The 25,816-nt window shown below is 45.7% G+C and overlaps 1 protein-coding gene across 3 annotated transcripts; it reads left to right on the top strand.

Annotated features, from left to right (window-relative positions):
- Window positions 1–476: 476 nt before the first annotated feature.
- HEBP1 (heme binding protein 1) lies at window positions 477–24,623 on the top strand. Of its 3 annotated transcripts, XM_049625089.1 has the most exons (6): window positions 622–677; window positions 1,456–1,704; window positions 7,815–7,953; window positions 9,724–9,904; window positions 10,551–10,658; window positions 24,174–24,623. In XM_049625089.1, exons 3-6 carry the CDS (start codon window positions 7,911–7,913, stop codon window positions 24,343–24,345), a joined length of 504 nt encoding a protein of 167 aa, XP_049481046.1. In that variant the 5' UTR covers window positions 622–677; window positions 1,456–1,704; window positions 7,815–7,910; the 3' UTR covers window positions 24,346–24,623. The 3 variants fall into 3 exon arrangements, with proteins under 3 accessions (XP_049481044.1, XP_049481045.1, XP_049481046.1); XM_049625087.1 differs by lacking the exon at window positions 1,456–1,704 and having other exon boundaries at window positions 477–677; XM_049625088.1 differs by lacking the exons at window positions 1,456–1,704; window positions 10,551–10,658 and having other exon boundaries at window positions 483–677.
- Window positions 24,624–25,816: the final 1,193 nt, after the last annotated feature.

Raw genomic sequence — 25,816 nt, 5'->3', positions numbered from 1 at the left:
AATTTGTGATTAAAACTGGTTGCAGGAAAGAAAGTAGTAAGGAGAAAACTAGTTAAGATGCTTTTTCAATCGTCCAGATGAGAGGTAACGGGGTGGAGCGGGATACACTGGGATATCTGTAGGTGGAGATGCCGCCATCAGCTGTCTCCAGGGGTCAGGAGCTACAGAGACTTTGAACCTCGTCTACTCAGTCCCTGCGAGGGGCAGAGCCTTAAGAGTGGAGCACCAAAAAAGCCCGAGAGGAATCAGAGGCTTGGAAGTTTGGCGTCCAGGTACCTGAGAGCAGAAGCAGCCGTGGACAGAGTGGAGGGCGGCGGGATGTAGGAAGTTCTCCGTTACCGTTGCCTAAATCCCTAACGCGGGAGAATCTCTTTCCAGGCCCCCCAGAACTGTCGGACTCAGTGGAGGAGGCGGGGCCGGCGGAGGCGGAGCGCGGCCCCTCCTCCGCCGCTCCCGCCGTGCCCCGCCCAGCCCGCCTTCGAGCGCCGCTCCGCGGGGCGGAGCCCCAGCAGCCCAGCCCGCGGCCTGCGGCCCCGCTCGCCCTATCCACCTTTGCAACCTCGAGTCCGCAGGTGCGTCCGGAGCGCCGCAGCCGCACCATGTTGGGCATGATCAAGAACTCGCTGTTCGGGAGCGTAGAGACGTGGCCTTGGCAGGTCCTGAGCAAAGGGGGCAAGGTAGGCCCGCAGGGCTGCCGAGGACCTGAAGCGGGGCGGCACCTCCCACCGCACCCTGATCGGAGGGGGGGCGGGGGCGGGTTCTGACGGGCAGGTGGGACAGCGCTGTGCTCCGGAATGTGCGTTTTGGCGCCTACCGGGGGCGCGGCCCCCCAGTGCCCAGCACGTGAATTGGGAAGGAGGAAGTAAGGGAAGTCCAGCACAGCAGGCCTAGGGCTCTGCTGGGAGGAGGGGTGACAAAAAGGAGAGGTTGCTTTGGGGGAGGGGTACCCCGTGGCGATAGAACTGCGCCTGTTGAATGCATTCCTTAGTTTAAACATCCCAAGCATTCTGCTCTTTTGCTTCCTGGGAGACCTTCGGTTGCAGAAAGACCAGAAACATGCTTGTCCTTAAGAAACTCCCAACTCCTGGAGGACTGAGTATAAAGGAACAAGATCTGTGCTCCACAGAGGCACAGGGGCAGGAACAAACCATTCTGCCAGGGGCTGATGAGGGGGCCTGCCCTGAGGAGGTGTCTTCAGCTCGGCCTCAGAGAGGTTAGAAGTGCACAGAAAAGGAGAGAGCAGGTGCAAAGGCCCAGAGCTGTGAAATGGTATGTTGGCCAGTGGGACTCCCAGAGTTGGGTCCTAGAATACAGGTTGGGTGAAGAGGGCGTGACTGCTGTCTCCCCCCAAATTTACATCAGTGCTAGCACAAGCAAATGGGACTGCCCCCTGAAGACAGAGTCCCCCACTAGAGCATAGTCTCCTTGCAGACAACTACTTTGTGCACTTTGTAGACTCAGCTCCCAGCTTCGCATCTCGTATGTTAAAGGACTGTGTTGTCTGGCGGCCAAGTTCTGGTACCTGCTACAGTGATGGTCACAAAAGCCCTCAACTAGACTCTAGTCTGCACTCTTCAAGCAACTATAACCAGAGGCCTGTCCCTTCATCTGTCTGTCTCTCCGTTTCCTCGGCAGCACATAGAATGATCAAGGTTAGCCCAGATCAAGGGTGACATAGTCAGATGCCCACAAGCATCCAAGCAGGTAAGGGGAATGACGCTAGCCGTGTTAGGTGCTAGGGCAAGGTGGGGTCTGAGGCAAATCAGAGAGAACTCACGGCCCCCTCTACAAAGGCAGTGATGTGGCTTCACAGAGACATAAACCAGAGTTGCCAGATTTTTAAGGAAGACCAGAAATCCAGATTCTTGGTGTGAACTCTCCCAAGTTAAAATTAATTTATTCGACAAGGAACTACTTGTCGAGTGCCATCTGTGTGCCAGTCCGTCTTACAGGCTGTGGAGATAGAGCAGTGAACAAAACCAAAAAAATTCCATGTCCTCATGGGGCTTACATCTTAGTGGTTAGTTAACAAAAAAACAGGTCAAACATCATTATCAGATGGTGATCAAGGCTGTGAAGAAAAACAAGCAGGGGAGAGAGGAAGGAACAGGGAATTTTAGGAGTGAGGCTGTGCAAATATGTCGGTTTTAACTGTGGATAGCTGCCTACGAATGTTTGTAAACTGCGGGCCATAGGATCTGTCTGTGCCTAGACCAGGCCTGTGTGCCTGCCAGTCTGTGGACTCAGCCCAGGGATGTCTACGGTGCTTTTTGGCCCTAACACTTATAGAATCCACATGTTACCAACAAGTTCCAGAGAGCTTTCCTTTCTATAGTGGAATCCAGCTTACTTGGTCTCTTTAGGTTAAGAGACAATTGCACATTCAGGTCTGAGTTGGTCTGCTGCCTGTTTGCCCTCAGATCCCTTCCTCACCCACTCCCTGCTTTGCTCTCTGGGTCTCTGTGTGGAGTGGGGGCTGATCCCAGTTGCCTGTTTCCCAGGCTCCGATGTCAGGCACCTGGCAGTGAGGTTCACCCAGTGGGAGGCACTACTGGGAGATAAGAGGGTGGGAGGAAGGGAGGAAGGTGTTTCTCCAAACTATCAGGGCTCTGGCACCAAGAGTGTCTCTGTGGATCCAGCTCTTTCTAGACAGGCCACCATGGTTCTAGCTTCCACCAAGTGATCCAGGTGTCTGAGCTCAGGTAGCATAATCCTCCCTCTACCCCTCCTAAGGTGTTCACTCACCTCTGGGTTGCCTCACTGTTCCCTGTGGGGCATCTCCGCTCTTCTATTATTTATGAAATTAGTTCCTTGAATCAAGATGCCTCTGTTCAAAATACTCTGGTAGCTTCTGTTTCCCTTATGGATACAGTGTCACCTACCACTGATTTGGTGCCTCTAAGGACAAATACAACTCCCTGATAAGCATCTTCCCTCAACGTTTGATGGGAGTATGGTGCTATCTGGGATGTTGCTATCAGGCTGATGCAAATCATTTAACCTGACCGACCTCAGTTTCTGCAGCTGTAGAATGGATATAAAAATATCTTTCCCAACTGCTCCCAGTGTTACTATACATATTAATTTTTTAAAAGGCATGCGGGGTGCCTGGACGGCTCAGTCGGGTAAGCGTTCTGACTCTTCATTTCAGCTCAGGTCACGATCTTGGGGTGGTGAGATTGAGTTCTGCATAGGCCTCTGCACTGAGTAAGGAGCTTCCTTGGGATTCTCTCTCTACGTCTCTCTGCCCTTTCTGCACTTTGTGCTCTCTTTCCCTCAAAATAAATAAACATTTAAAATGTTTACCCCCTTCAAATATGGTAATATCATGTCACAACTCAGCTCTGTTCTTACTGGCTGTGTGGTCACAGGCAACTTACTTAACTTCTCTGAAGTAAGCATGAGAGGAAATAATTTGTATCTTATAAGATTGTTTGGAAGCTTAAATGAGATAACCAATTCAAAGTTGTTCAACAAAATACCTAACACTTGGTTGGTATGGTGTTAGTATCCCTTTAGTTTCACAGGTAATTTTGGGTAAACTACTTGACCTCCTAACCACTCTGAACCCTGAAATTCCTCAACTGTAATACAAGAATCACCATGCCTATGTGACAATTACTTAAATATTCAAAGGTACTTACAAGCCTTTTTAAATATATATATATATATATATATATATATATATATATATATATACACACACACACACACACACACACAAATTCAGGGTGTTATTATTTTGAAAACAGACTCTCCCTGAAATTGAGCATCTTACCCTGGAAAGAGTCTGGGTCAGGAACTGTTGCCTACTTCGCTGGGCAAATTGATGGCAGGAAGCGTGTCCTGTGTAGCTCAGGTTCAGGCTCACCAGATGTTCAGAACTGATTGTGATGGGGGAGGTCCAGTCTGCTGCAGACCTTATCAGGTGCCTTCCACATTGCTTCTGGAGAGAGGAGGACACACTGCTCTCTGTGTTGGATTGGGTGGGTCTTGTGGATGCTCAGAGCAGGACTGACATCAACAACTGACATCTTTATGGGATTTTTTTCCAGCCTGTGCACATTGGTTGGGACCCGACATCCTAGGTTGGAATCCTGGCTCAATCACCGGCCCGCTGTAACTTGGGCATGTTATTTAACCCCTTGTGCTCCAGTTTCATCTGAAAATGAAGATAAAAACACTAACGTCTTCACAAGATCATTGGAGGGACTGAGTGAACGAATCCATGCAAAATATTTAAAATAATACCCGACACATAGAAAGTCCTGAGTTAGGTTGATTGTTATTATTATTTTCTTACAATGAGAAAGCTGGCTTCCAGAATTAACATGTACACCCACCACATCAGGTGGCAAGGAAAAAAAAAAACTGACCTTGCAGAGGACCTTGCAAATACCCTTGCAAGAGGCATTGTTGCAAGATCCCTGTCTGGAGTTTGAACTTGACCAGGGTTCCCATCGAATGCTGAATATTGGTGTTTGTAGTCATGGGCCAAATCCTTATATGACTGGGAGCATAAGCTAGCCAGATCTGGGGCGGAGGTGGACTATTCTGTTCCATGTGACAGTGAAACACACTAAAGACATTAAATCTGAAGAACCAAATGTGTTAACTGGGTTAACCTAGGTGCTTTATTTTCTGCAGAAATGGAATTCTATTTCAATTCCCCCTCGAGAACTAGAGTAGTTTTGTAATACCCGTCACTTAGGTTTCAGCGATCCAGTAAACAATGAGAGTTTATGGACTTAGATGCTGTAAAAACAAGGTGGGACCTGCCATGGTACCACCTTTAGACATTGTGACCCCGCTTTTCTCCAGCATAAATATAACTAGACTAGTTTCTTATCTCTCTACCCAGCTCTGTCTGTTGTATTTCTTGTTGTTAGGGTAAGACCAGGTTTTACTCCGCAGTCTCCTTCCCCACAGACCTTTACAGTACCTAATATATGCAAGACACAGTAGTACATGCTAAAGTATGCAGACAGCCCCTGCCCCCATGGGGCCTGGGATTGCAGGTGGAGGTTAAACACGTTATTCTTCAGCTGTAATTACAATACGTATTGTGTCTCGAAAGGACAAGGGCCTGTACAAAATACCAGGGGAACTTGTTTTAAATTGGGATCCTCTTTGGGAAGCGACCTGTTAGCCCGTGCCCCTCCTGGTGTCAGAGACTCTGTCTCTCTTCTCTGTATCGTAGCCCATGCCACAGTGCTCAGCACACGGTAGATGCCCCATAGTTGTAGGTTGAGTAAAGAAAAAGAAGGAAAGAAAGAACAAAGGAAAGAGCCAACCAGCTCTTTTCTCCATTGAGAGTTTATCACTGGTTTCTCTAGTTGTGAGAGATGAGGGTCCATGAAATGAATTTGGATGCCCCTATTCTGAGTTTGATGCAGGCACACAAATGTCTATCAGAAGTAACTAACTCAGGGCGCCTGGGTGGCTCAGTTAGTTAAGCATCCAACTTTTTTTTTTTAATATTTTATTTATTTTTGAGAGAGAGAGCGTGAGCGGAGGAGGGGCAGGGAGTGGGGGGCAGAGGATCTAAAGCAGGCTCTGTGCTTACAGCAATGAGCCCGATGTAGGGCTCAAACTCACAAACCGTGAGATCATGACATGAGCCAAAGTCGGACACTCAACCAACTGAGCCACCCAGGTGCCCAAGCATCCAACTCTTGATTTCAGCTCAGGTCATGATCTCACAGTTTATGAGATCAAACCCTGCGTCTGGTTCTATGCTGACGATGCAGAATCCGGCCTGGGATTCTCTCCCTCCCTTTCTCTTTCCTTCTCTCTCTCTCTCTCTCAAAATAAATAAATAACTTAAAAAAAAAAAAAAGAAATAACTTACTCAGTAGCTAAAGAAAGATGCTTCAAAGCACTAACATCATCCCCCATACAGTATAGAGTCCGGCAGTAAGCATTAGACTAGGGTTTGGAGGTGTGAAGTCTGGTTCCAATTTCACCGCTTAGTAGCTGTGTGTTCTTGGGCAGTTCAATCCCTCTGGTTCTTCATTTCCTCTTTGGGAAATTTCAGGCTGAAATTCTGTGATTCACAGAGTAGCATTTCTGGAATTTAAAACATAAATGGCAGGACTCGGTGGGACCTCCAGTGGAAGGTGTGTGTCGTCTGTGCTGCGACAGAGCCAGAACGAGCAAAACCGCCCCGTTTACACAGCAGGGTTTGCTACTGGAGACTCTTTGGTAGTGTGACGCTCTCCGAGGGGAGGGCCTCACAGCAATCCTTGGAATTAGTAGCCGAGGTAGATTTTCAGCCTCTTGATTCCTGGTCTGGTGCAATTCCCGCCCCCCGCCCTGCTTCTTGCTATTCTCCTTTAATTTTGCATTACAAACACAATAGGTATTTTTCTCATTCTAAACACAAAATTATAATGTAAGTGTACTTTTTCGGACTATCCAGGCCACTTAGCCCCACCTCCAGAGAGTCATTCGGTCCCCTTGGGAGTTGAGACCTTTCAGTCTAGGATGTCATAGGAAGTCCTGTTTCCCCAGCCAGGGGCAGCCAAGTTCTCTCTCCCATGTGTCTGTTTTTCATCATCATTAGTAAGCGAGGCAGTTCCTTAATCAATAAATAAACGTCTGTTGAGCATCTAATTTATGATGCTCTGTGGCATAGCTCTTGTCCACAAAGACTTCATGGCAGATTTTTCAAACTGCACCAGTGTTTCCTTACCCGATAGCTCAATATAGGGCACATGTTTCTTCTTTTCGTGGAATAGCATGAAATTTACTTGAGTAGAGTGGAAGTCAACGGGGAAGAAAGAAAAGGCTAGATTCAGAATGTATCCCCTCCCGAAGGGTAAAGTATTATTTTTGTGAAGCTTTGTTTCTCCTTGTAAAAAAATACACATTTCTTGTTATGTGTCGTGGTTCTCTTTAACGTTTGAAAGACACGGTCTTACAGTGTATGTTGAGGAATATGAAATTATCGGAGTTATCACAGGGCAAGGAAGAGGAGGAGGGAGTGAAGGAGAGCTGCGTGGGTCTCTATGGCAAAGGACCTTCGGGCAGAGACCCACACAGAGAGTGGTCATGCTGGGGGTGGCGGGGGTGGGGGTCCCGCCAGGAAGGCTCTGGAGAAGTAGTGGAGCTGAGCATCCAGGGGAGTGGGGGAGGGGTACCATTTAGCGAGACAGGAGTAGTGTCTGGAAGTACTGAGTGAAGAGAACTACTCTGTTTCTTCTTGCCCGGAGTCCCTGCTTCTAGAATGAGGCCCATCCTGGAGCCTTGGAGTCTGTGGCATTGTTGTTGTATCTCTTTGTTTCCTCCTTTGCAATTCTCTTCTCTTTTTCCTGGCTCTCCTGTCATTCAGATGTTAGATCTCCTGGCCTGATCCCCTGAGTTCATTTCCTCCTCTGTTTTCTTTGCCTTTTCACTTGACTTTCTGGAAGATTTCCTTCCGCTCTATCTTCTGACCTCTCCACTGAATTTTTCATTTCTGTTGTATTTTTAATTTCGAAGAGCCCTTTGATCCCTGGACATTCTATTTTTATCGCATTCTGGGGGACATTCTGAGTGGCTTGGGAATGCAGTATCTTCTCTTATCTCTCTGAGAATATTGATTATACCAAGTTTTTTTTTCTGCTGACTCTACATTTGTAAGAAATCCCAGAACCTTTTTCTCATGGCCCTTCGTACCTCTACTGTCCTCTCTTCTACCCTGCCACCATGCCCGGGTTCGTCATGGAAAGTTCTTTAGCAGTCAGGGTCTCTTGTAGCTGGACCGTTACTGCTTCTGGAGTCACCACAGGTTACCACTTTACATCTCTTAAGCATGTGTATTCTGCCCCTAGGAAGAAGTCTCCTATGAGGAGAGGACCTGTGAAGGCGGACAGTTTGCCACAGTGGAAGTGACAGATAAGCCTGTGGATGAGGGTCTGCGTGAAGCCATGCCCAAGGTCATGAAGTATGTGGGGGGCACCAATGACAAGGGTGAGTATCCCTGAGGGATGTGGCTCTAGTCTCAGAGGCAAGCTTGCTACGGCTCCCGTCATCAGTGGAAAACACAGGGAGAGGCCACAAGGCACATGTCACCATGTGTTTCCGTGGCCTGTGAACTTGTTGTACTGTGTGCACGGGGGCACTCGGCAGGCGGGGGGGTGGGGGGCGGGCGGGAACCACACTGACTTCATCCCAGCCTCCCCCTCGTTGGGTGGTATCCCTGCTCAGTATCACTGCCTTCCTGCTTCTCTCCCAGGCGTGAACATACACTCTGGGGTTTTTAACCGTACGGTGCTTACCATGACTGAGTGAAGGAAGCCGAGTCACAGAGCCAGGCCAACCTCTGACCCGAGACCTCTGCCTCCAGGCTGAACATCTCTGCTCAGTCCCCTGGTCTGGTTGCTCAGAATCTGCAGGGTACTGAGGCTCAGTGAGTGTTGAGTACGGCAGGTCCCCGGCTCTGTTCTAGCAAATGAAGGGTCTGAGAATTTTTAAGCTGTCCCACTCCTTACAGTCTTGGCAGTCTGTGATGGCTGTGCCCCTATTTTTAAAATGATGGGCGTGAAGTTTCAGTGTGCCTGTCAGCATGAAAACCATATTTAATATGAATGTAACACTAAAGCTCTCTAATTTAAACTACCCTTTATGATCAGTGCAAACCCAAAGTGAATCAGAAAGCAAGGTGAAAAAAGAGATGTGATGTTTTATTTTTAGGGTATTTCTCAAGCTGATAATTCAGAAAGTTAGAAACTGGTATTAACCTCAGTAACATTTACTAGGACTAAAGTAATCAGGCTTTGTATAAGTCCACCAGTAGGAAGTCAGAAATCTTTTCCTTCTTAATACTGTCATAACTTTTTTTTAGAAGAAAATATGTATAAAAATTATAAAACTCGTTAAAGAAAATTTTGAACATAACACAACAGCACCCCAAATAATACAATCATTGTTGTCTTCTGAATGTATTTCTTTAGGGCTTTTTGCTAGGCTTTTTTTTAATATTTATTTTTGAGAGAGAGAAAGAGCGTGAGCGGGGGAGGGGCAGAGAGAGAGGGAGACACAGAATCCGAAGCAGGCTCCAGGCTCCAAGCTGTCAGCACAGAGCCCAACATGGGCCTTGAACTCACAAGCCGTGAGATCATGACCTCAGCCAAAGTAGGACGCTCAACCGAGTGAGCCACCCAGGCATCCTTTAATAGGCTTTTAAAATGTAATCATAGTGTTTGTGCAATTGTATACCCTTCTGTTACTTATTTCATAACTATTTTCCACCTTTGAGAAATTGTCTTCTTAAGCGTAATTATTGATAGCTATGTTATATTGTATCATGCGCCTATAATTCACTTAGACATATTGCTGTTTTGAACACTTATATGGCTCCCAGTCTCTCACAATTATAAATTCTGCTGCAATGAATATCCTATCACCTGTAGCCTTTTCCACATTTTGGATTATTTCCTTAAAATTTATATTTAAATAGAGAGTAATTAGATACTGATCTATTTACAGTCTTGATATATATTAGCAAATAATGTTTTCCAAATGAGTTGAATCACTACACTCCTATTTCCAAAATATACAAATAAGAGGTGTTTTGTATGTATCTGACTGTATAGTTTTCATACCTGAAAGATTTATTATTAATTTCAAGAACAAAAAGAATCCTGATTTGGAAGAAGAATGAGACCAGCAGGTCTTTCACAGTTCTGAGCCAAAGTTCTGTCTACAATACCCTCACTCTGTGGGTTTTTATGTTTTCAGGAATCGGGATGGGCATGACCGTGCCTATTTCCTTTGCTGTGTTTCCAAGTGATGATGGCTCCCTGCAGAAGAAATTGAAAGTCTGGTTCCGGATTCCAAACCAGTTTCAGAGCAACCCGCCAGTTCCCACCGATGACAGTGTTAAGATCGAGGAGAGGGAAAGCATCACTGTCTATTCCCTGTAAGGAGAGGGTTCTGTGTGTGTGTGTGTGTGTGTGTGTGTGTGTGTGTGTGTGTTTAATTTATTTATTTAAATTCAAGTTAGTTAACATACAGTGTGGTATTGGTTTCAGGAGTAGAACCCAGTGATTCATCACTTACGTGTAACACCCAGTGTTCATCCCAACAGGTGTCCTCCTTAATGCTTATCACCCATTTAGCCCATCCCCCCACCTCCCCACCGACAACGTTCGGTTTGTTCTCTATGTTTAAGAGTCTCTTATGGTTTGCCTCTCTCTCTGTTTTTATTCTATTGTTGTAAGGAGAGGAATCTTTAGGCATCCAGGGTAGCACGTGACTTCCATCACCACTCCTTAATCATCTGGAGGAAGCATTTACATTACATTTATATTTTATTCCAGTTTTATTGAGATATAATTAAAATATAACATTATAGTGACTTAAAGTATACAAGATGTAATGCTTTGATATAGGTAAATATTATGAAATGATCACCATAATGTTTACTTAACATCCATCGCTTGACATAGTTACAATTGCTTTTTCCTGAGATGAGAACTTTTCAGATCTGCTTTCTTAATAACTTTCAAATATTTATTACCGTATATTGTTAACTATAGTCTCCTTGCTTTCTATTATATCCCCAGGACAAATTTATCTTATAGCTGGAAATCTGTACCTTTTGACCACCTTCACCCATTTCTCCAACTCTCCGCCTACATCCCCTGTCGTTGGCAACCACCAAGCTCTTCTCTGTGAGTTCAGGGTTTGTTTTTTTTCACTTCTACATATAAGTGAGATCATACAGTGTTTTCCTTTCTCTGTCTGACTTATTTCACTTAGCATAATGCCCTCAAAGTCATCCACATTGTTACAAATGGCAGATTGTCCTTTTTTTATGGCTGAATAATACTGCATTGTATATATGTACCACATCTTTGTCCATTCATCTGTTGATGGCCCCTCAGGTTGTTTCCATATCTTGGCTATTATAAATAATGTTGCAGTGAACATGGTAGTGCAGATATCTCTTCAAGATAGTGATTTTATTTCCTTTGGATATGTACCCAGAAGTGGAATTGCTGGATCGTATGGTAGTTTCTACTTTTAATTTTTTGAGGACCCTCCATACTGTTTTCCCTAGTGGCTGCACCAATTTACATTCCCACCAACAGTGCGCAGTTCTCTTTTTTCCATAGCCTTGCTAACTCTTGTTATTTCTTGTCTTTTTGATAATAGCTATTCTAATGGATGTGAAGGCATATCTCATTGTGGCTCTGATTTGTATTTCAATGATGATTAGTGATGTTGAGCGCCTTTTCATGTACGTATTGGCCACTTGTATGTCTTCTTTGGAAAAATGTCTATTCAGATCCTCTGCCCACTTTTTAAAAATGTTTATTTACTTTGGGGGGAGAGAGAGAGAGAGAGAGAGAGAGAGAGAGAGAGTGTGTGTGTGTGTGTGTGTGTGTGTGTCAGCAGGGGAGGGACAAAGAGAGAGGGAGACAGAGGATCTGAAGCAGGCTTTGCACTGTCAGCGTGGAACCCAATATGGGGCTTGAACCCATGAACCATGAGATCGTGACCTGAGCCAAAGTCAGATGCTTAACCAACTGCCCATTTTTTTATCAGATTGTTTGGCTTTTTTGCTGTTGATTTATAGGAGTTCTTTATATATTTCAGCTTTTAATTCCTGATCAGATATATCATTTGCAAATATTTTCTCCCATTTAGTAGGTTGCTTTTTCATTATGTTGGTTTCCTTTGCTGTGCAGAAACTTTTTTGTTCAATGTAGTCCCATTTGTTTATTTTTGCTTTTGTTGCCAAATACAAAAAATTGTTGCCAAGACTGATGCCAAGGAGCTTACACCTTATGTTTTCTTCTAGGAATCTTACGGTTCCAGGTCTTATGTTCAAGTATTTAATCTATTTTGTGTTGATTTTTGTGTGTGGCGTAAGATAGAGGTCCAATGTCAGTCTTTTGCCTGTTGCTGCCCTGTTTTCCAGACACCATTTATTGAAGACACTTGGCTTCTTTGTTGTGAATTGGTTGACCATATATGCATGGGTTTGTTTCTGAGCTCTCTATTCTGTTTCGTTGATCTGTATATGTTTTTATGCCAATGCCGTAGTTTTTATTATAATAACTTTGTAATACAGTTTGAAATCAGGACATACGCTTCAGCTTTATTCTTTTTTTCTCAAGATTGCTTTGGCTATTTGGGGTCTTTTGCGGTTCCATACAAATTTCAGGGTTGGTTTTCTAGTTCTGTGAAAAATTCCATTGGAATTCTTATAGAGATTGCATTGAATCTGTAGATTGCTTTTGGTAGTATGAACATCCTAACAATATTAATTCTTCCAATCCATGAGCATGGAATATCTATTCATTTATTTGTGTCTTGTCCAGTTTTCTTCATTAATGTCTTACAGTTTTCAGGTACAGATCTCTTACCTCCTTCGTTAAATTTATTCCTAGGTATTCTTTCCTATTTGATGTCAATAGGATTGTTTCCTTAATTTCTCTGTATTGTCGATGAATTAAGTTAAGAAATACCGAGTCCTGACAATTTCTCACTTCAGTTTCTTCAGCTTCCAACACACAAACATTTGTACTGTAGCTGAATAAATGCGTTTGCCAGTTGCCAAATTCACCTGGATAGAGTATCCCCACAGCTTAAGCTGAACATCCACATTAGCCACAGCAGGGTTCTGGGAGACTCTGGGAATATCTAAGTCAAGCGGTAGTTTGGGGTCACGAATATGTAAATGAGTACATAAATACACAAAGGACTTGGGGGAATCTCCTTTTCTAGCCCATGCTCCCTTTGAATGCCAGAAGGGCAGGGAGTATTTGCCAGAGCTGGACTGCCACCCCCTTAGCTGTTCATTGTCCATGGTCCTTTGAGCAGAGCACTATTATCATTCTAGTCCTGTTGCCAGGGCCTCGAATGGGGTCATGTTCTTTTGACTGTAGAGCACAACAGGTACAGATGGTTGCAGGTTTTTATTCTTTGGGCCCCAACCTCCCTTCAGAAACCAAGTCTCTTGTAGATAATCAATGACTCCCTGTTTTCAAAATCCTACTTCGTGGCAGGCACTGAACCATGTATAGTCAGAGACCAGGAACGTCACCAGTATCAACTATAGGTATGGATCTGCTCTTACTCTGGAACAACTTAAAGAAAAATAAATATACAAATAATCTTGCACTGGAGAGTTTTTGTCCACGCCCAGGGGCCTCCAAACATACTTATTTGACTGCCCCGCCCCACTTCTGCACCTGAGGGTGCAACTTTCTCTGTTGCCAACACTAAGGCTTGGAATGTGAGTTTGGCTGCTCTGGGCAGTCCTAGGCCAAGCGACGCAGGGCCCCCCAGAGGACAGTGCGTGTACTGCAGTTGGACCGCTAGCACTGGAAACTCCGCTTTTCTCCAGTCATCAGACTTTCCAGCCTTCACTACAGAGTCTGCAGAGAAAGCAAACTCTAAGTAAAGAATGTCTTTCCCAGGTCACCTGGGTGGCTCAGTCAGTTAAGCGTCCGACTCCAGCGCAGGTCAAGATCTCAAGGTCCATGGGTTCTGGCCCCGAGTCGGGCTCTGTGCTGACAGCTCAGAGCCTGGAGCTTGCTTCGGATTCTGTGTCTCTCTGTCTCTCTCTCATAAATAAACATTAAAAAAAAAAAAAAAAAAGAATGTCTTTCCCAAGGGCAGGGACTAGAGTGGGGAAGCGAGCTGAGGTGCCTGTGGCCCAGAATTTAAAGAGACACCCACTTTCATAGTTGTCCAAGTATAGGGTTAGCACTGAGAGAATAAGCGCCTCCTTAAATCTTATGCCCTCTGTCTCACCTATCTGACCTTCATGCCTGATCCCTCTGTTCCATTCTCTTCCCTGTGTCTTGGGAGGCAGTCTGGTATACTCCGATGAATAAGTATGTTTTCGTTTGAATCCCAGAAGCTTGGGAAGTCCCTCACCCTCTTTAAGACAGTTTCTCCATCTGTCGAGTGCCATAACAATGTCCCTCATAGGATTATTACTAAAGAGTACCTTTCAGTAGCTACTAAGATGCTTCTGTCTTTACAAATCACTTCATGACCTGTGGTAAGGTTCAGTAATTTTTTTTCCCTTCACTCCTTTTGATTTCATGAGGAATGAGGTTGACATGGTTAAATCAGTTCGCATAAGACTTCAAGCGGACGAGGCTGGCTTTGAATCGTCTGTTTTACCAGACCCAGGGTGATGAGTTGGTATGATTTTTTTTCTTTTAACATTTTAGTTTGGAAATTTTCAAACTTATAAAAAAATAGAAGATCGTGAAATCCTACGTAACCCATCACTTACCTTCAATGATAATTAACTCAAGGCCAAACCTGTGTAATAAAAAGATACAATAAACTTAATGACGTCCTATGTAACCTATCACTCACCTTCAAGATAATTAACTCAAGGTCAAATCTGTGTCATGGGTACCCTCACAACTACCACCCAGCCCCTCCACTGGGTTATTTTTAGGCAAATTCCAGACATTTTATTATTTCATCCACAAATACTTCAGTGTGACTACCAAAGACCTTTTAAAAACACACTCATAATGTCTTATTACTCCTAAAATTTTAACATTTCATTAATGTGATAATAATATAAAATATGTCCAGTGTTCAGATTTCTCCCACTACCTGAAAATTTGTTCTTAAAAGTTTGTTTTGAGCCGGGATCCAAATAAAATCCATCCATTGCAATTGGTTGGTATGCCTTTTAAGCTTTTACTAATCTGCGGCCTTCCTCACCACTACACCTTTTCATTTTTCATTACTGCTTAGGGGTCATTTGTCCTATTTCCTGTAGTCTGAATGTTGCAGATTGCCTTTCAGTGACCTTTTAACGTGTTCCTCTGCCTCTGGCACTGCCTGTAAATTAGTCGTTAGAACCAGAGGCATAGTCAGATTCCAGCTGCTGCTTTTGGCAAGGATGTTTCATAGGTGGTGCTGTATCCCTCTATCGGGGGCCCATATGGTTTGCTTGCCTCTGTTTTTGTGAGGTCAGCGACTGTAGATCACCCTTGCCTAGAGGCCTTTCTTATACCTGGTAAAGTGATAATGTGTTCTATTTGTCCTTCAGTTATTAGCTGGAATACTTTGATACAAAGAGAAACCTCTCCTCGTCTGCCATTTGACTTCCCTGAGATGGAGTCGTAGAGAAAATGCAAGATACCTTCTCTGTAGCTTGTTGCCTTCTCCTTATCTGTTTTCAGAATAATGACTTCGTTCCTGAACATCTGCCACACGCAAGGTGGTGTCGATCTGTTTTTTGAGTGTCGGTATTAACATACGAATTTAGACATAATGGATGTGTTTCAGTTCTTTGTAGCTGTTCTTACTGATGTTCAAATTGTCCATCTTTGGCCAGGGGGAGCCTCTTCCAATTGGTTTCTGAGTCCTTTGGACATGACTCTAGTGCTCTATGGTAGCTTCCTTGCTTTCTGGTGTCACAGAAATGTTTCAAGCACATCTGGGCATTTCTTGCTCTAGAGCTGGAATTAGCCATTTCTCCAAGGACCCTCGTTCCTTATAGTGTGAGAGGAGATCTCTTTAAAAGTACTATTAACATCAGGTCTGTGGAAGTTTCCTTTTAATTCTCTGAAATCTAGACCGATGAAAATGATAAATAATGGTATCTTGCATGGCTTAGTGAATTTTTTTTTTAACCGAACACATGGTCCTAAATTAACATGTTATTCCTCAACCAGCCACTGGGTGACACTGCAAGTCAAGTGTGCATTTAAAAGTACCTTTATGTGGAAGGCAGTGTGAATGCGGTAGTAGAAAGTCAAGTACACAGTATGTGCATTAGATGACCAAAAAATTAATTCCAAAATGAAAGCTTTGCATCCTTCATTCAGCCTTCCTTTTGTATGAGCTTGTGAAGGGATGTTCAGAAGGGAGTATACATTTATTACTAGTATGTGTTAGCAGTCAATGAATAGAAGGCTAAGAAAGAATAATACTATCAGAATCCTTTTAGTATTCACAAGAGGCAATAGAAATACCCTCACATTTATATGAGTGGCCCCATTCCAGACCACTGTCCTCCCTCTGTGTTCCACAAAGGCCACTTAGGTTACAGCTCAGCCTCCTCAGCGTAATTCAGCACTGAGTTCAACAGAGACCGATGGCAGGAGGAGGTTGACAGTTTTGGTGAAATGTCTGGGTATAAAGTGTTGGAAACTAGGAGTTCATTGTCAGGGTGACCTGAGATCCAATGCTAGCTCAATGGCCACGGGACCTTTGGCGTGTTGCCGAGCTTCTCTGTGCCTCAGTTTCCCCAAGTATAAGATGGAGCAAGAGTACCTAACCCACAAGGTTGTTGTGAGGATGCAATATTGTGTATCCACAAATGCCTACACATCGCGAGACATTAGGTAGACGCTTGGTGAGAGTTAGCCTCTTCTCTTCTTGACTTCACTTCCCTCTGAGAATCAGGTCAAGTTTTACTAGAATTGACAAAAAAGTCAAGCTCCTACAGATACACTTCAGTTCAAACCTCAACTCTAATTATTATGAGTTTTACAGTTGGGCTTTCTGAGCTTTAGTTTTCTCATCTATAAAATAGAACTTATGGACACCTAGTCAGTTAAGCATCCAATTTTTTTTTTTTTTAATGTTTATTTTTGAGAGAGACAGAGTGTGAGCGGGGGAGGGGAAGAGAGGGAGGGAGACACAGAATCCGAAGCAGGCCCCATGCTCTGAGCTGTCAGCACAGAGCCCGATGCAGGGCTCATGACCTGAGCCAAAGTCAGACGTGTAACTGACTGAGCCACCCAGGTGCCCCAAGTGTCCAACTCTTAATTTTGGCTCTTAACCCTTCCCAGGATCATGAGATCGAGTCCTGTGTCGGGCTCCATGCTGGGCATGGGGTCTGCTTAAGATTTCGTCCCTCTCTCTCTCTCTCTCTCTCTGTCCCTCATCCACTCACACTCTTGATATCTCAAAAAATTACATTAAAATAAAATAAAATAAAGCCTATGATGCACTGTTGTTAGGGTCCAGTGAAATGTGCATATGACACCACTTTGTCAGCCATGAGGCACCAACGGATGCTGATGTTGTTTTTCTCTCTAAATGACCAGGCCCTTGGGGCATCTGGGTGGCTCAGTCGGTTAAGTGTCAGACGATTTCAGCTCAGGTCACGATCTCACGGTTTGTGGGATCGAGCCTTACATCAGCCTTGTGCTGACAGCACAGAGCCTGCTTGGGATTCTCTCTCTCCCTCTCTCTCTGCCCCTCCCCTACTCTCTCTCTCTCAAAATAAATAAATAAACATAAATAAATAAATAAATAAATAACCAGCCCCTAACTGAGGACACTGGCAGCTTGGGAAGTTCAGCCTAGAGAACATGAACTTTGGTAAAAAGAGTACAACTGCTAAGCTTCTAGGGTGTTTCCAGAGCTATAGACCAGTGTTAGCCAAGTTCGTAGATAATTCCAGCACCCATCTGTAATCACAGGAGGCTCAGGCCGAGGGTGACATAATATAGTTTTGCCTCCTCAGTCAGCTCAATACTCAAGCTCTGTCCTTTTGATTGCAAGGAGCCTCACCTTCTTTCAAAAACTTCACCCCTTCCTTTTCTGTCCCCTCACCCTTTATTTTCCTCACCTCACTTATTCTCACCTGCATTATATACCCATTTGTTCATTTGTTTATTGTCTACTCCCTCACCAGGATATTCTTGAGGGCAGGACCTTGGGCTAGTCTCTAGTAAGTGCTCAGTTAAAAGTTGAATAAATAAGTGAGTGAAAGTCTTGGTCCTTGCCTTCCCTGCACTTCTCTTTTTTTGCTGTCCTCCCTAAAAATCTTGGTCCCCTCCCATAGCTTCAACTGTCACCCTTCCATTGGTAAATCTCCAGCCTGACCATCTCTCCAGCTCCCTTGAATGTCTTAGCAATCATTAGACTCAACATGACTAAGGTGAGGCCATTTACACACCCATGAATTCATTCAAAAACACCACATATTCATTATTCACTTACTCTGTGCCAGGAATTGCTATAGGTCCTCAAAATAGTGCAGGGGAACAAGTGACGTGGCCGCCCTTTGAAGCCCGAAAAACATTCTAGTGGGGAAGAGAGATGAGAGACAGATGATGTCTCAAGTATTTGAGGACTGTGTTATTTCCGAGATAAGAAGTCGTGTTTGTGGGTTGAGATTATAGGGGAGCATATTTCTTTTTTTTTTTTTTTTTAATTTTTTTTTTCAACGTTTTTTATTTATTTTTGGGACAGAGACAGAGCATGAACGGGGGAGGGGCAGAGAGAGAGGGAGACACAGAATCGGAAACAGGCTCCAGGCTCCGAGCCATCAGCCCAGAGCCTGACGCGGGGCTCGAACTCACGGACCGCGAGATCGTGACCTGGCTGAAGTCGGATGCTTAACCGACTGCGCCACCCAGGCGCCCCAGGAGCATATTTCTTACTCTGGCATGAAGTATCTAACAGTAAGAGGGACAGGTGACAAGGCAAGGAAGCCCTTGCCCTGAAGGAGTCTAAGCATCATCTGGAGAGACGTGCAGCCCGTGTGCTATGTAATGTTCGTACTAACTGGGAAGTTTGGCTCCACTGGGCAAATGTCTATCGAGTACCTCTGATATTTAAGCCGCCTCCCTTCTTAGAGCCTGCCAGTGATGAGATTCCGAATCTAAAAACATTTCCCCCCACAACCGGTCAGGTGTCCCACCAGTCTTTCGCGAACGGGTACTTGGAAGGGACTTCAGTCACCATTTCTGGGCGGGTGAGCCTGAGTCAACACGGCTCGCGCTGCCTTGTCTCCCAACCACCAGCCTCTCGTTCCCAGCTCCCCAGGAAGCATCTTTCCAAACACGTCCCCAGGGTCTCCCAAATCAATACGTCGAACATGGAATTCAGATGTCCTCCCCAGATCTGATGCCCTGTGTTCTGTCTTACTAAAGGTCCCTTCTGTCCTCCTACTCGTCCCGTTCAAATGTCATCCTGACTCCTTCACCTGGCACATCAACTGTCGGCCAAGTCCTGGTCACCCCCCAGCCGTGCCTCCCCTTGCATCCGCACCGCCTTGGTCTTCGGCACCTCTTGCCTGAACTGTTGCCGTGTCCTCCTGATAATTTCTAGTTCTTCCACCTCTGCCCCTTCTAAGTTGTCCTTTTATCACCACCTTCCATAGAGCGTGGGACCGATCGCACTCCCTCCCCTCTGCTGCTCAACTCCGGTCACGGGCCTCGCGCCTGCCTCTGACCTGGGCACGCATCAGGGTTGGGATCTAAGCCCAAGCTAGTAATAAAATGAGAAGGGGGATGGGGAAACTTTGGGCTGGGTCCCCGAATGTGTAGCCAGGCAGCGAAGCCTAGTAAAAATGCTCTGTCATGGCATCGCATCCACGACGTCGCCCCACTCCGTGTCCACCTGATCTCAGCGCACGCCGCCCCCCAGCTCCCAGGGCCCCCCTCCAACACATGCGCAGGCACCCTCCACTTCCACGCTTTCACTTTCACCCAGCTCCTCCTACAGACTGTCTCCAGCTTCTGCTTCTTGGAAGCTGTGTGAGGACAGGCATTTTTGTCGTATTGTTCATTGTTGGCATCAGGAAGGGATGCTCAATAAACAATTGCTTAATATCAGGTCCTCCGTGATGCCTTCCCTTCGTGTTGTAAGTCAGAACCAATCATTCCCTATTCCCCGCCCCCAGAGCATTCCATTTGTACCTTCTACCTTCATTCTAGTGCTTCCTTCTGCCCTATATAATCTTTATGTGTGTTTCTGTCCTGACCACTACAGTTAGACCTCGAGAGGGTAGATAGACGTCTTCGTCGTCTTTACAGCTCTGTGGTGTCTAGCTTGTGTGTTGTGCCCCGTGATGCTCGACTCCGTGAGCACGGTTCAGTCTGATGGCCTGAAATGCCTTATAGTGTGACTTCTTTCCTGTTGACGTGAAATTATCAGCTCCTAGTCTTAATACCTCTTTTGCCTAGCACAGGGCTACGTGCATAGCAGATTGTCTCTAAATTTGTGTGGGCTTGTTGATAAAGTTTTAGACCAAGTTGGGTGGTCAGGCTAGACCATGCATTTCTCTTCCTATTTTATTTGCATGCCTGAACTATTATTATCTTTTGCCTCTTTGGACCAAAGCCTCTTGTCTGTTGGCCTGCCTCATTGATGCCTGCATCATCCATCACCACAACCCCCCCCCCCCGCCTCCCCAACCTCTTCCAGACCTTTTTAGTCAGCTCCTTTCATGTTTCTGCAATCTAGGGTGTGTGTGTCTTTCCTCGGTTCCCATAGTAACCCAATTCTTTGTTCCAAGTGCTGAACTCTGACGTGGGGGGAGATAAAATGCAGTGCCCCGGAGGAGAGCTTCTTTTTCAAAAATTTTTTTTTTTTAACATTTATTTATTTTTGAGACAGAGAGAGACAGAGCATGAACGGGGGAGGGTCAGAGAGAGGGGGAGACACAGAATCAGAAGCAGGCTCCAGGCTCTGAGCTGTCAGCACAGAGCCCGACGCGGGGCTCGAACCCACAGACTGTGAGATCATGACCTGAGCCGAAGTCAGCCGCTTGACCGACTGAGCCACCCAGGTGCCCCGAGGAGAGGTTCTTTGAAGATGGAGACTGAGACTTGTTAACAGGCTTACAAAAATAACGTATAGACTTCGTGTTTACTTCCTTTGAGGAGCTCAAAGCGCGTTACGAGAATTCTTGAAATCACACTCAAACGTGTGCATGTGAACTTGGAGAGCCATGGGCACTGTGTTATCCTCCGCGGATAGCTTGGAAGCTTGAGGCAGGGAGGAAGGAGGCAGCTTACCTGTGAACAGGCTGAGGAGCCAGCACTGGGCCTGAATCATTTATTAGGACCGCGTGCCCTGTGGGGTTTGGTTTTCTGGCCTGTTTATGCCGTTCTGTGATTGGGTATGGGTGAGTTGGTTGATTTACCGGTGAGGAGAACACATGTATCTGTTTCATGGCCCACTCGCTTGGTTTGTTTTCTAGTAGAATACCTCCATGATGAAGCAATAGGGAATTTTTATTCCCATTATCAGCATCTCAGTCAGCCTGGGAATAAATATTTTTTAATTGGGTTTGTTTTTTTTTTTTTTTTAATGAACTTAAGAATCCCCAAATGATGACATTCTTCATGTCACGTCTCAGACAAGTTCCTTCTCCAGTGGCCCTTGCCAAGGCCACTTTTTCCGCTCACTGCTTGGGGAGGAGGACTCCCAAGAGCAAACTGCTGACCCTCTGTCTGCTCACCATCCAGGCCTCGTCTCCCTCCTTACCATGATGACAGCCAGTAGCTACTCACTGACGACTCCCAGTAGCTGTCACTAGGCCCACCTTCCCAAATCAGGATCTCTGACTCCAGTTCTTTCCCAGGTCTGAGGAGATTTTCACAGTGCCCGACACACACCTAGGTACACAGTAATAGTTGCATGAATGTATTTCACAGATGCACCTTCATATCAACATGCCCCCAAACCATATTATTGACCGTCCTCGCCCTGCTCCTTCTTCTCTTCAACCTAGCATCCCTATTCTGGTTATTGGCACCAGTTGCCATCTAGAGACTTTACTGGAAGCCCTGGAGAATCTTCGACTCCTCCACCTCTCCCTGCCCTCCCCTCATATCCAGTCACCCCTCACGCGTGCCTTTGTCCAGAAGCCTTTTCCACCTCTAACCTGGCTGTTCCTGGCCTCCACTGACTCTATCTCTCCCTCCACTGCCACCAGAGGAATTTCTCCAGAACACAACCTGATCATGTCAGCCTCTTACTTTCAACCCCCTTGTAGGTCCACCTTTGCATCTAGGATTAGGTTCAAAGTCGGCATGGCATTCAAAGCCCTTCCCAGTGTGGCTCCAGTCAATCCAGTTTTCTTGTTTAAATTACCACTACTGTCTCCTTAGTATGTGCTTCAGATTTTATTACATGAGTGAGTGAATATGGAGGCCAATAGACCTAAGTGCTATCATCTTGAGGTCTGTCGACCTGAAGACCCTAATCCTTATTGTTTATCCCAGAATTGTTCATCTAGCCAATAGATCTAATATGTGTCAGGCACTGTGTTAGGTGCTCAGAATATACCAGGGGGGAAAGTGACAAAGATCCCTGCCTTCATGGGGCCTATATTCTTTCAGGAATTCAGACCATAGACAATGAACACAATAAATGAATTATATAGTATATTAGAAGGTCATAAGTGCTGAGGAAGGAAGGAAGGAAGGAAGGAAGGAAGGAAGGAAGGAAAGGAAAGAAACAAAAGAGAGTGAGAGAAAAAACAAAAAGAAAAAGGGAAAAGAAATGGGGGCGGGAGAAGTGGAGTGAAAAAGTAAACAGGGTTTGGAGAGAGGGTCCAGTTGAGAAGGTGAGATTGTTTATTGAGTCGGGTCTTCATTACTAAGCTGTCTTCCCGGGTTCCTGATATTACCGTAGATTACCGTCATGTCCCCCACCCCAAAGGCAGGGAACCAGATAGCTGTTCTGAGCAGAATTGCAAAGTAACAGCAACAGCTTCTGTTTGTTGTGGGCTTACTTTGTGACGGGCACTGTGCTGAGCAGTTCACAGTCTTTTCTCCCTTCATCTTTACAACAGCCTTCTGAGATTCTGCTGTTGACCCTATTTAACAGTTGAAGGATCTGAAGATTAGAGAAATTCAAGCATTTGCCCAAGACCATGAGCTAGGAAAGGGCAGAGGTAGTATGATTGAGCACACAACTAGCCATTTTGGCTCCAACCGATGAATGAAGGTATTTGAGGACCACACCTTCTTTGGACGTTTCAAAAACCCAGTAGCCTAAAGAGCCAACATTGTTCATTTTCAAGGATAAAATGTAGTGTCACAGCATGAGAGGGGGATGCAGAGGGCGCTCCGCACTCCTACATTCAGCATCTGATTCGTCTCAGGCAAGTGGCTCTCAACCTATAGACATTCTCTGAAAATAATTCCAATGTCTTGCAAGCTTTTATTGCCAGAACAGTCTTTCCTTAATGTTCATCGTTGGTCTGCTAATCCAGTTTTCTCTCATTGAGTTAGAGTTCAGCTTTTCTTCAAGTGCCTTGTAGTCTTTCTTTGATATACTTGAACCAACTTTCTTCTCTTCCAGATTGGTCTCAGCTTTGTCCATGTTCTATGGTGATTGTCTAGACACTGGAAGAATCAATCCCTTAAAGATGAAATCCTGGGTGTTTTTACATCAGTAACCCTGTAATCAACGTGCTGAATGCTTGCCCAGCATGACTAACCGCTTATAAAAGAGCAAAGCGTGACTCAGAGAACCCCACCAAAAATAATGCATTTGGCCTAATCTTGGCCTGGTGCAGATTCAGACTTTTGAGTCATAAAGCTCATTAGAATTGGGGACATATTTGACTCTAATAAAGATTTTAGTGCAACCCAGATTTAGAGTGGTATATTTAGGGTAGGCCACAGGATGAATTTTGGAGCGTAGGCAGATGACGTAAGGAGGGAATAATCATCTTGAAAAGGCAAGCTTTATTACTTCTCTGTCCCCACCTTCTGCCATCAAGAAAAAGCCTGATTTAGGAAAGTCTTTTTACATGCTAGAAAAAGAAGGCTTTCATGATTTGAACAGGAGAAGGGATTTATTAGAAGTGATTTCTTTATTTGGGGCATGCTTACAGCTTGCCAAGGGGCCTCCCAAGCCTTCCTCGGGTCTCTGCCTTTGGTCGCTCTGTGTTTTTAACAGAGCTGCTACCTGTCACTGCTGTGATGTGCTCCCTCCTCAAAAAGGATCTGCTGGGGAAGAGACATTAGCTTCAGCTCCACCCTAGCTAACGCCCCTGTCTCCTCCTCCTTCCTCAGCTAGAGCCAGAGGGGCCCAGAGGAGTGGCTGCCTGGGCGGTAGAGAGATCTAGAGAGAAGGGCGAAGGCCCAGCCTATGGGAAGGTCAGCCTACCCTCGCTCGGGGAGATTCCAGAAAGGAAAGGGAAGCTCACACTTAGCACTTGACTCCTGTGTTTCAGGCTCTGCATTAGTTTTTCACATCCATTACTCTATTTAATGTTCATAACAACCTTGGGGGGAAAAGACAGCACATCCCCATTGTACACACGAGGATCTGAGGCTCAGAGGGGTCAAATCTCCCCATCTAGGAAGTGGCAAACATCTTACTGCTCTCACGTGCTTGTCATAGTAAGAGCAGCCAGTGACTTCTTTTTTTAAAGACTCCCCCCTCTCTTGGAGACCGCGTGTTTTCCTAACCAGCCCCTTGTTCTTCTACCCTAGGCAGTTTGGTGGTTATGCCAAGGAGGCCGACTATGTAGCACACGCCGCTCAGCTGCGGACCGCCTTGGAGGGCACAGCCACCTGCCGGAGTGACATCTACTTCTGCACTGGGTACGACCCTCCCATGAAGCCCTACGGACGCCGCAATGAGGTCTGGCTGGTGAAAGCATGAGTAATTCTCTGAGTTAGACCTTCCTGGACGTGTGTTCCTGTGTCCGCTTCCTCAGGGGAGAGGGAGGAGCAAAGCTGCCGGCTGTATCTCCAGCTTAACCAATCTTCCTTCCTTCAGAGCCCTTCACTGCCAGTTTTCTGAAATCAGCATATTCCATCCCTGCTCTTTTTCTCGTGGTGGGAAATAATACAGCCCAGGTAGGCGGCATCCTTCTGACTGACTTAGAAAGCTCTGTGGTAGACCAGAAAAAGAATCAGCAACGTTTTTCCAGCTATCTAGGGCACTCAAAACTGCTTTTTAAAAATTATTGAACTTGTATTTTTGCTATTGAGGGGAAAATGTGATTTGTGCGTGATCTTTCATCTGTGGTCCTTACGAGATCTTTGTCTGGAAATAAAGATCTTCGATTCAAACAGCTGATACCGATCCTAAGTATAGTTATTTCCACGACTCCAGAGTCTCATAAATAACATCGTTATGAGTACTAGTGATGATGTTTACTGTTACAAGAATCCCAAGTTTTGTTCCAGAATATAAAGCCAAAAATCCCGGGGTAGAAGGACATGTGCCATATGCTTGAACGTGTCCACATCAGAGACGTTCACCTTGACTGTGTTGTGATGATTCTACAACCGTGAGTTGACGATCCTTTTTGCAGCTGTGGTCCACAAAGGGTTCCGGGAGTCACCAAAGTAGACCAATGAGAAAAATCATCACTTTCTGTTACACATCCCTGAAGGCAGGAAATTTGTTTGGAGGATGTATTCATGGCGACGAGATGAGGTTAGAAAAAGCGCAGGTCTGGTTTCACGAGCTGAAGAAGAATGTGCGGTTTGGCCTGCGGAGAAGGAAAGGGCCCCTCGATCCCCTGCTTCCGGGGGCTGTGAGGGGCAGGCGGGAAAGCGACTGAGCCGAAACAGAATGTGTGGGTGAAGCAAAAGGACAGAAGAGCCTGGTAAGTCATGGGGCAGGTACCAGGGCCCTGCCCTGTCAACAGCCCTCCCGGGGACAGCTGGAAAGGTTTTCTGGGAGAAACCCACCTCGGCACCCATCAGAAAGTTACAACGTGAGCAGCGAGGAAAGAAACCAAAATGAGCTTGGATCCTCACCAGGATAAAACGGGATTTGCTAAGGAAAGGGGTAAGAGCTATGCCATCGCCTTTCTTGGCAACCATTCAGAACGGCCATCTCTTCTGAGGGCCGGGCCGGGCCCCTCTCTGAAGACCAGTGAGAGAGCACCCTGGAGCCTTGGCCACCTGGAAACACCGTGCTGGGTGCCTTACGTGCAACCCCACGTACCCCACGTACACGCTCTGGGAGGGAGGAACTGTGGTGACCGTCACACACAGCTGAGCACCACAGGCTCACACACTGAACTCAGGGCCAAGATGCCAACGCGGCCACAGGGGCCTTAGGTCACGGCAAGGCGTTTGAACTTTACCCGGAGAGAAAGGAAAAGCACGTGAATGAC

The sequence above is a fragment of the Panthera uncia genome, chromosome B4, assembly GCF_023721935.1.
Source record: "Panthera uncia isolate 11264 chromosome B4, Puncia_PCG_1.0, whole genome shotgun sequence".
Classification (NCBI taxonomy): domain Eukaryota; kingdom Metazoa; phylum Chordata; class Mammalia; order Carnivora; family Felidae; genus Panthera; species Panthera uncia.
The sequence above is the reverse complement of the archived record's forward strand: the minus strand, read 5'-3'. Positions and strand labels throughout refer to the sequence as shown.

What these genes read in the sequence shown, in the direction of transcription:
- HEBP1 (XM_049625087.1), top strand. Translation starts at nt 600, where the DNA reads ATGTTGGGCATGATCAAGAACTCGCTGTTCGGGAGCGTAGAGACGTGG. An exon ending in TCCTGAGCAAAGGGGGCAAG is followed by an intron (nt 678 to 7,814) that starts GTAGGCCCGCAG and finishes TTCTGCCCCTAG; the next exon opens with GAAGAAGTCTCCTATGAGGA. An exon ending in AGCATCACTGTCTATTCCCT is followed by an intron (nt 9,905 to 10,550) that starts GTAAGGAGAGGG and finishes TTATATCCCCAG; the next exon opens with GACAAATTTATCTTATAGCT.